We start from the raw sequence: 10,668 nt of genomic DNA, 5'->3' as shown, positions 1-10,668 counted from the left end.
TCTATCCATCTGACAAAGGGCTAATATCCAGAATCTATAAAGAACTTAAACAAATTTACAAGAAAAAAACAAACAACCCCATCAAAAAGTGGGTGAAGGATATGAACAGACACTTCTCAAAAGAAGACATTTATGCAGCCAAAAAACATATGAAAACAAGGTCATCATCACTGGTCATTAGAGAAATGCAAATGAAAACCACAATGAGATACCGTCTTACGCCAGTTGGAATGGCAATCATTAAAAAGTCAGGAAACAATAGATGCTGGAGAGGATGTAGAGAAATAGGAACACTTTTAAACTGTTGGTGGGAGTGTAAATTAATTCAACCATTGTGGAAGACAGTGTGGCGATTCCTCAAGGATCTAGAACTGGAAATACCATTTGACCCAGCAATCCCATTACTGGGTATATACCCAAAGGATTATAAGCCATTCTGCTATAAAGACATATGCACACCTATGTTTATTGTGGCACTGTTCACAATAGCAAAGACTTGGAATGAACCCAAATGCCCATCGATAATAGACTGGATAAAGAAAATGTGGTGCATATACACCATGGAATACTATGCAGCCACAAAAAAGAATGAGCTCATGTCCTTTGCCGGGACATGGATGACACTGGAAACCATCATTCTCAGCAAATTAACAAAAGAACAGAAAACCAAACACTGCATGTTCTCACTCACAGGTGGAAGTCGAACAATGAGAACACATGGAACAGGGAGGGGGACATCACACACCAGGGCCTGTTGTGGGGTGGGGGACTGGGGGAGGGATAGCATTAGGAGAAATACCTAATGTAGATGAAGGGTTGATGGGTGCAGCAAACCACCATGGCACGTGTATACCTATGTAACAAATCTGCACGTTCTGCACATGTACCCCAGAACTTAAAGTATAATAATAAAAAAAAGAAACAAGATCATGACAGAGATTGTGAATTACATTCTTTGTAGATATGCTATGTTTAAGTCATTAGCATAGAGAGGTCCTCCCTCAGCAAAACAATGGACTACATTATTTGGCTTGCAGGAAGTGAGGGATAACACCATGTGGGCAAAAATTTTTTAAATAACCAAATAAATAAATAAATAAAACTTAAACTGAAACGGGAGTAGAGCCATCAACTCAAAGGGAAGATTGGTTGCCCCAAGAGCAAATGAAGCTTTCAGCCATACTCTCTGGAGCCTAAATGTGGAATCAGTTGTAAAGTGAGTTGTAGATTGAGGAATTTCTGGACTAAGCCAGAAATCTGAAAATGGGGTTGAAGTGGTTTCAGTTTAGTAGTACCAGTGCCCCCTTGTCAGTTCCTGATAAAAATATACACAAAGCCTCTCTGGAGTAAAGCCACCTTGATTTCAATCCCAAGGATTTCCATACTTAAGTTCACAGTCAAAGACTGTGAATGTAATTCCAGAAAAGAAATCACCAAAAGTAAGAGTCAGCAAAAAAGAAAAACAAAAAATAAAAAACAAACCAAAAGAACCAACATCAGATTTATATGCTGTATCAATCAGGTTAGGCCAGATTACCTTGCAGTAACAAGCACTTCCCAATTCTCATGGCTAAACGCTGAGCTGATTGATCCCTGGCTTGCTCAGTCAACTGCAGCTCTGGGCAACTCTCCAGGGTCAGCTTGCAGAAGATGGAAATGATTAAAATTCAAAATAGATTGTTAATTTCAATTACGGGTGGAGTAATAACATTCTAAATACTTTCTAAATACTTAGGCAATGGAATGGTAAAGATCAACACATGACTTTTAAGAATTAATCATGTGGCTGGGCGTGGTGGCTCATGCCTGTAATCCCAGAACTTTGGGAGGCCGAGGTGGGCAGATCACGAGGTCAGGAGATCCAGACCATCCTGGCTAACACAGTGAAATCCCATCTGTACTAAAAATACAAAAAATTAGCTGGGCGTGATAGTGGGCACCTGGAGTCCCAGCTACTCAGGAGGCTGAGGCAGGAGAATGGCATGAACCCAGGAGGTGGAACTGTAGTGAGCCGAGACCATGCCACTGCACTCCAGCCTGTGTGACAGAGCGAGACTCCGTCTTGAGAAAAAAAAAAAAAAAAGAATTAATCATGTTACTCCAGGCGTGGTGGCTCACGCCCATAATCCCAACACTTTGAGAGGCCGAGGTGGGCAGATCACTTGAGGTCAGGAGTTCGAGACCAGCCTGGCCAACATGGTAAAATCCCGTCTGTACTAAAAATACAAAATATTAGCTGGGTGTGCGGACGCCTGTAATTCCAGCTATTCAGGAGGCTGAGGCATGAGAATCACTTGAACCTGGGAGGATAAGTTTGCAGTAAACTGAGATCACACCACTGCATTCCAGCCTGGGTGACAGAATGACATTCTGTCTCAAAAAAATTATGTCAGGGTATTTACAGAATAATTTAAGTAGAACATTAGAAGATACATATATATACACACACACACATACTATGTAACAATTTTAGTAAATACACCATGACTATCAACCAGAACAGAACCAAAGAAAATTAGAACTATTATGGTAGGTTGAGTGGAATTGTTTTAGGGAATCTTAACATTTTAAAATCATGTGGTAACAATATCATCACCTATGCTCCTATGTTCTGAATTTCTTCCTTCAATGGCTTCCCTTTAGCCACAGTTATCAGATCTGTCAGTAAAGTCCTAGAAAACATGTTTTTAAGGATGCTGAGGTGTTTTCTCCCTTAGCCTGTGTTTAAAATATTGTTCTTCCCCCATAACAAGTGCTCTCTTTAATCCTACATTTTAGACATTCTTTTGTATTTTCCCTCTTCTTATAGTGCAGATCTTCTAGAAGCTGTAACAATTGTAATTACCAATGATTCATGCCTTAGAGGTAATGAGTATCAGACCTTGTCCCGAGAGTAACTATTAAAGGAAGGAGAGGTTGGGGAAGAAAGGAGACAATGAATGTTTGCCCCAATACTGAGGCATAGAAGTTCCCTGGGGAGGAGGTGGGGTTCAGAAAAGAGAGATCAGGAGAAAGTCACTCCTCCTGACACAAATCTTTCTGAGGCATCTGCTTCTTTTTCAGCTCTGAGTTCTAGTTATCCTGGCTCAGGATAAAAATAACCCCACCAAAAAAAAAGAAAAAATCCCACCACTGGTATCCTCCCTTTTTCTACTTCCGAGGCTGCAAAGTGCAACAGCAGACTCTTCTGACTCAGGAAGCCCGGTACTCCTGCCCACTTCCTGTTCCTCCATCTCCAGCGGACACTGCTCTTTCAAGGGCAGGTCTCCAGCCCAGCTCTCTGATCACATTTTGCTGAAAATATAAGCAAACATCGGCCTTGTCCTCCTTGTGTTCATACACCGTGGAAGCTTTTCTCTGCCTCCTCTTTGAGAGTGCGTGGCCGGGAGACAAGAAACGCGGTCCTTTCTCTTGCCTGTGAGCTGGTGCAGAGGTAAGTCTGAGTATTTGTGCGTGTCATATTTGGATGTGTATGTGTGGGTGTTTGTGTTGTATATGTGTGTTTACATGTTTGTATGTGTTAACATGAATGTGTGTGAGTGGTGTTTGTGTGTGTGAAGTTTGTGTTGTGTGTGTATGTGAGTGTTGTTTGTGTGTGTGTTGTGTATGTATATTTGTGTTTGTGTATGTGTTTGTGTGTTCACCTGCATGTATGTGAGTGGTACATGTGTTTTGTGTATGTGTGTGTGTTGTGTATTTGTGTGTGCTGTGGTGTGTGCAGGTTTGTGATGTGATAAAAAGAGCTGTGACCAACACGTCGGGAGAACTTTTTGCCTTGTGACAAAGTCACTGTTTAATATTTGGCAAGATGCTTCTCTGAGTTTTGCTTTCTTCCAGAGCAACATGACAAGGATGGTACTATCTGTTCCATCTTCTGTGTTGGAGACAACGCACACTGTGGCCAATATGGGAGATGCCATTCCGGGCAGGGTCTAGGAGGAGGCAGGGAGGTGCCTTGCGTGCAGACCCATTTCCCCGAACCCTGCGAAGGCACAGTTCCTGCATGCCACAGCCTAGTCCCACCCGGCTGTTGTTTCCTGTTAAGCTGCCTGCCCGTTCTCTCTAAAGGAGGAATGAGATTACTTTTTTAAAGTGCTGCCTCAATTTCTACCAGGGATGTAAGGAAGCCAGGGACAAAGAGATTGAGAGGCCACCAGTTAGGAAGAACTGAACTCCCTTTGGTAGGTGAAATATTGGACTCCTTCCAGAATCTGGCTGTTCAGGTCTGAGTAAGGCTGTCCACCTGGCCTGCTTCTTCTTTCTTCCTAGAAAGTCAATAGACCTTCCTGGATTCCCTCCATGCCTAGCCCAGCACTGCAAAATTGATCTTTACCAATCATAAAGCAATATCCATGTATACACCCCTGGGATCTGGGGAGGACTAGAGTGTTTGCCAGGTGAACAGAGTAGAACAAACATCCAACAATGTGGCAATGAGAAAAACATGCCTATCAGGTTCCCCTGGACTTAGGTTTCCCCACACCCCATACCCTTCATCTGGATCTGTTTCATCTGGTTGTGAATGTCCTACATGATCTGGAAAAACAGTCATGGACCATGCAACTTCCTCCTCAGTTCCACAGAGAAAATCCAGCAGAGAGAAACTTACGGGATCTTGACACAGAGAACTGTGTTAGTCCGTGAAGCCAGGACACATTGCTGTCATGGGAAGGGGGACAGGAGTGCCTGGTTGGGAATGATGTGGCCCTAATTTGCAAAGAGGACTAATTGCTCTAAAAAATGTTATGAAGTATGTTGAGACCTTAATAGGGGAAGAGACATTCACAGGCATCTAGTTCAGGCCCAACATTCATACTGATGGGATGCTGAGGCCCAGGCAGAGCTAACTGGTGGCTGCATCTCCCCTGAGGTCTCTGGCTTCCTTCCCAGCTCAGCCCCTGCAATCCCAGGCCTCTGCAACCCTCACTGCATGGTCTTCTCCAAAGTCTGGCCCCAAGGCCCACTAAGCGGCCCCTCCCAACAACATCCTACTCATTCACATCCTCCAGGCACATTAGACCTTCCTGCTGCTCCCAGGGCACACAGGATCAGAATCACACCTACTTCTGTGCTTCCCTTCCTCCTCCTCCTCCTCCTCCTCCTCCTCCTTCCCTTCCTCCACCTTCTCCCCACTGCCTCCCCCTCCACCTCCCCGCACCTCCCAGAACAGTTCCAGACCCTTTGTCTATCCAAATTTCATCCATTCCTCAGCTCCCAGGCCAGTTGCACCTTTATCTGTAAAATCTCTTAAACTTATGATGGAGACAACAGTGCAGCGGGCGGGGGATAGTGTCCCTAAAGAAATAGGGTCCCTAAAGCCAGCAGAGAGTGTCCTAGACCCCTTCTTCCATTGCCTTACTCAGTCCCACTCCAACCCAAAACTAACGCAAAAAACTTTCCTCTGGCAAGAGAAAGGCGAAAGGCAGGTGGCTGTTGAAACTCATTTGGAAAGTCAGTAGAACATAAGATTTTTTTTTTTTTTTTTTTTTTTGTAGATGGAAGAAGAAGAATATGAACAAATTCCCCAGGAGAATCCCCCAGAAGAGCTGTCCCAGGATCCTGTGCTGGAGCTGTCAAGAGGTAAAATGAATGAGGAAAGGGGAGCGGGTGGAAACATTTGGGGTGCAGGTGGGACACGGCTCCACCACCATGGTGTGCTTGGAGAGGCAGCTGACGTCTCCCAGTCACAGAAATTTACCCACCTCAGCCACCATCAGAGGCCTTTGGGGTAGGGCCCTTCTTATCACCAGCCAAAAACAAGAAAAAAGACCCCCGGATAGGTATGGTAGATAAAAGGAGGCGAGAAATAGCACCAATGTCTAAATCACCATGTCAGTCCCTAAGGAAAAGCTTTCACATGGTGGATGTTCTTCCTCAGGAAGGATGTGCTGACAGTGGGTGTGACGAAAATAAGTGGCCTTGGACTGAGGCTTGGATGCCAACAGACCCTGTATGGGTGTTTGGCTGACTCCGAAGCGGAGCTGTCGCGGTGGTAAGGTTGAAAGCGCCTTGTGAATAAGCAGAATGTACTTGGCTGCTGCCTCAGATCTGGGCTCTGCCTTATCGAGGGCGTCCCTTTCCCAAAAGCCATTGCACAGGGTCAGGCGCTTAACTTTCATGCGCTCAACTTCGTCATTCATCCTGGGGAGGCAGGATTTAGAAATGCTGGAAACCCAGCCCTTTCCTGGACAGAATAAATTATTTGTGATTCATTATGTATTTTAATATGAATGACCTTTTACTTTATGAACTTAAATGGCCTGAGCCATCTGGAAAAAGCCACGTTAACCTACTACAATAGGGAAATTACCAATATCTGTGCTAACACCTGTTTGTCCTTTTGTTATAGCAATAAAGGTTAGCTATTCTTTTAAGAATCCTCTCCAGAGCTCAAGTGACGCATGTGGCTTTAGTAAAGTCCAGTGGTGTGTGCTAGCTCCAGGCTGCTCAGATGGGGGTTCCTGTCTCCTCTGGCTCTGCACTGGGCTAGGTGGGTGGGGATGAAGATCTATTGCCCAGACTTCTGCTATTCACTCAAATTCCTTCCAGCCACCTTGGGGAAGCTGGAGGGGGGCCAATGTCACTCAGTTAGAATTGGCATGTGGGTCAGAGCCAAGGGTGGCTGTCAGGCCACAGCAAGCCCTGTTGGTGCCCAGGAGATTCAGGAGATGACCGTGCCCATGCTGCCACATGCCAGCTTCATGCTTTGTCATCTGAGATACATCAATGTCTTCAGTGGGGACAAGACTGGGAAACCAGCTATTACTTGTCACTTCTTTATGTGCTCTGGGTCTTGGGACCTGCAAGGCCAGGAGAAGGGAATTCCCTTCCTGCCTTCTTCCCCAGTCATATCTAAAAACCTTGGTATTGGGTTTCTTGGTGTTCTATTGGCCAAGTCTCGCTCTTCTCTCTAGGCTCTTCTCTTGTATTGGGAGAGAACGTTCAGCCCCACCTTCAAGGATGTGGGCCTAGAATGGTGGCCCAGCGCTGGTTTCAGGGCAGATGTTGGTCTTTGACAATCTGCCCCTGCAGTCTGGGGATACACCTAGGGGCTCCTGGTGAGGACAAGATGGGGTACATGGGCCCTTACCCCAGTTCCTTCTGCTTTCTTTGGATATTTCTAGGTCTAAGGGAGAAAGAACAGAAGACCCCAAGGAGACTGAGGCTCATTCTCATGGGGAAAACAGGAAGTGGGAAGAGTGCAACAGGAAACAGCATCCTTGGCAGGGAAGTCTTCGAGTCTAAACTCAGCACCAGACCCGTGACCAAGACCTCCCAGAGACAGAGCCGAGAGTGGGCTGGGAAGGAGCTTGAGGTGATCGACACACCCGACATTCTGTCCCCCCAGGTCTCGCCAGAGGTGGCAGCCACTATCTGCCAAGCCATCGTGTTATCCGCCCCAGGGCCCCACGCCGTGCTCCTGGTGACACAACTGGGCCGGTTCACGGATGAGGATCAGCAGGTGGTCAGGCGCCTGCAGGAGGTCTTTGGGGTGGGGGTTCTGGGTCACACCATCCTGGTGTTCACCCGGAAGGAAGACCTGGCCGGCGGCTCCCTGGAAGACTATGTGCGAGAGACCGACAACCAGGCCCTTGCCTGGCTGGATGTGACCCTTGCACGGCGCCATTGCAGCTTCAACAACAGGGCACAGGGGGAGGAGCAGGAGGCCCAACTGCAAGAGCTCATGGAGAAAGTTGAAGCCATTCTGTGGGAAAATGAAGGAGATTATTACAGCAACAAGGCTTACCAATATACCCAACAAAACTTTCGACCAAAAGAACTACAGGAAAGGCAAGTAACCCAGGGCCAAGGCTCTGAGGACGTGCCTGGTGAGGAGTCGTGGCTGGAAGGACTGTCCCGGATCCAGAAGGAATCTGAGGAAGCCCACAGATGCCTGCTGGGGAGGGCTGACCTTTGAGCCTGTGCTGGACTTGAGCCAAGGACACCATCAGCCCCTGCACCCCTGTGTCCAGCCTCTGTTTCTCTTTCCATCCCATGGAGTGCTTCCCAGTCTCCAGATCATGATGTCTGGTGTAGGAAGAGGGCCATGGGGCTTGAGGATAGGGTCCAGCATGCCCAGATCACATCCCGGTTCCTTCATTCCTTCTTCCAGAACATCTGGGTCCTCCCTCCTCTGTGCCCCAACAGCACGCTGTCTTCCTATTGGACCTTCTATCTCATTGGCATTGCCTTTCATGGGTTACTTGTCTATACTCTGATAGAACCAAAGTTTCTTGAGGGCAGGCCAGTATCTTTTACTTCTGTGTAACTTCCACAGCTTTTGACTGCATTGGAGTCATGCAGTCACGTTTGGTGCAGCAACTCCATGCAAGCTGCTGACCAGATGACTTCTCATCTCTCCCCACACCATGACGGTTTAAGGTGCCTGTTGTGCCTGGTGGCTGAACATAGCAGTGGTGCTGAGACATGGGGAGGGTTAGAGACTGGGCTGAGAGGAGAGCAAGCAGGAACAGGGATGGAGGCAGGAGGAGCAGCCTTTTTATTCACTCTTGAACTGTAACAAACAAGCCCCATTGGAACTTCCTAGTGGGAATGATGGGAGAAGTTTGGGGCAGGGTATCCAAGAAGTCAGACTGTGGTCAAGAAGGTGATCCCTTGTCCTGGCTACAGAACATGGAAGCCCCTAGAGATGCATGTGGACTTGGGCAGAGGAGGTCACACCACCCCACCAAGGTAGACTTAGATTAGAGACGACTTGCATCTGTTACTTCCCCTGTTTCCCTGGGTTTCATGGCCCTTCATGATATTTGCCTTCTGCTCCTAGAAGGCACAGACTACTTTCAACCTGCCTCACCCTTCACTGCCACCCCTCCCTTCTCCCTTGATAATGGGAGCATGTGGATGGGGTGAGTGTCTGCGTGTGCAAACGGGTTCCCTAGCAAGGTATTTGTGGGGGTCCAATGCAAGGAGGCAGGGAAGAAAGGGGGCCTGCAAAGGAAGCAGTGGAGTGACTTAAACATCTTGCGAGGCAGCCTGCCTGGTTTATGGGAGAACTCTGAAGCCCATGATGTTTTCCTGGAAGCCTGTTCCTACAGACAGGGTTTATAAGAACTGATACTGGACAGGATGAGAACGGAGTAGGATGTCATCCTGACACAGGCCTAGATAGGAAGCTGCCTGCCTGCAAGAGGAGACTGATGTGCCTTCGGTGCACCCCAGCTTCTTTGAGGTCCAAGATGCTCCTGGGGAGTTGACCGACATTTGGGAAGATAATAGGAGGCAATGGGGAAACTGCTCCCCAATATATTCCTCTTTTCCTTTCTTCAGGCTGCGTGGCAGGGGGTCTTTAGCTAGTTTCTCCTGAGAGGGGCGGGAAGTACAGCTGGTGGGGACAGTGCTGGGAGATGATCAGAAATCTCAGGGCACAGCCTCAGGTCTACCTGGACACTCATCCGCTGTTGGAGATGCTCAACAGCCAGACACGGATGCTCACAGTCAACCTGTGGCCTCTTGCTCTGAAGCCATCCCCCATCTTCCCTAGACACAGCAGACATCTGAGAAAGCTTCAGCATTTCTCTTGCTAACAGATTCAGAAAAGTGTCTCAAAGCAGAGCACAGAGTTATTTGGTGTTTGCTGAAGACAGCCTTTGTGCCACAATCATTTATTAAATAAGCGATCAATTTCCCATTGAACTGAACATGCAACATTTATCATACATTCAATTCTCATTCACACTCCTTAAGATTTGTGTCAGAATTTTTATTTCTGTTCATGTCTTCTACTTTTCTACTCCTTTATGAATAAAATATTGATTTGATTACAATGGCTTTGACTATAATATGGGAGCCAATTTTTGCCTCAGCCTTCATTTTTATATTTACCTTGTTATTCTCAGGCATTTTTTTCTTCTATGTGAAAGTTAAAATCATTGTGTAATTTCCCCCAAAAAAACATATTGGTATTCTAGTTGGCAATGTCTTACATTTATGTTAAGTTTGAGGGAATTGGTAGTTCAAGTATAAGTTAACCAAGGCCATTTTGTTTCTAAGTGAACAGACTTTAAACTCCAGAGCTACTGAAGTAAAAGTTAGAATCATTTGCATTTTCATTCAGATAGGAGATAATTTTGTAAATTTTGATGCTATTATTTTAACTCTATTAGCTTAAGTAATGTCATAATAGAAAACGCAAGCATTTGACCAAATGAGATCCATTCAGCGACTAACTGGCAAGGCACTCAAAACATGTCATTCATTAAATGTTGTTTTTAATTACCTCGAATATGGTGTTTTCTCTCTTTTATTGCTAAGCACCAGGAAAGATATCTCCCATGACATTTCAGGAATAGGGATAGATGTCTCTGCATAGCTCTCACTCTTTCAGCTTCAGAGGAGAATGGGGAAAGCATGTGTGGGTATGTTCTAGAAACTTTAGTCTGTCAACCAGTAAGAAATTAGTGGTGGGGGGTGATGGTGACGAGAGAGGGTTATCTTGGCCAAAGCTGTGATAATAGCAGCTTTTAGAGTTTGTTAAAAATATCTCTACACTAAAGTGAAGGATGAAAAACAGGGATTTGGAGAATTTGAGCTAAGTCAGTACAGGGTTTTTCCTCCTTGGTGGATCAAAGCAGGTGTGGAGTGTTACAGAAAGGTTCCAGCCTGTAACCTTTTTGTGATAACATTTATAAAGTGTATAGAAAATTCAAA

General features: G+C 46.1%; 1 protein-coding gene across 3 annotated transcripts; it reads left to right on the top strand.

Annotated features, from left to right (window-relative positions):
• The first annotated feature begins 2,931 nt into the window (after window positions 1-2,931).
• GIMAP6 (GTPase, IMAP family member 6) lies at window positions 2,932-10,243 on the top strand. 3 transcript variants are annotated; one of them, XM_055284510.2, is made up of 3 exons: window positions 2,932-3,433; window positions 5,496-5,580; window positions 7,125-10,243. In XM_055284510.2, exons 2-3 carry the CDS (start codon window positions 5,496-5,498, stop codon window positions 7,916-7,918), a joined length of 879 nt encoding a protein of 292 aa, XP_055140485.1. In that variant the 5' UTR covers window positions 2,932-3,433; the 3' UTR covers window positions 7,919-10,243. The 3 variants fall into 3 exon arrangements, with proteins under 3 accessions (XP_055140485.1, XP_055140486.1, XP_055140484.1); XM_055284511.2 differs by having other exon boundaries at window positions 3,191-3,433; window positions 7,349-10,243; XM_055284509.2 differs by having other exon boundaries at window positions 3,194-3,433; window positions 6,915-10,243.
• The last annotated feature ends 425 nt before the right edge of the window (window positions 10,244-10,668 follow it).

This window comes from Symphalangus syndactylus, chromosome 6 (assembly GCF_028878055.3).
Source record: "Symphalangus syndactylus isolate Jambi chromosome 6, NHGRI_mSymSyn1-v2.1_pri, whole genome shotgun sequence".
NCBI classification, from domain to species: Eukaryota; Metazoa; Chordata; class Mammalia; order Primates; family Hylobatidae; genus Symphalangus; species Symphalangus syndactylus.
Note: the sequence above shows the minus strand (reverse complement) of the source record. Positions and strands in the feature narration are given on the sequence as shown.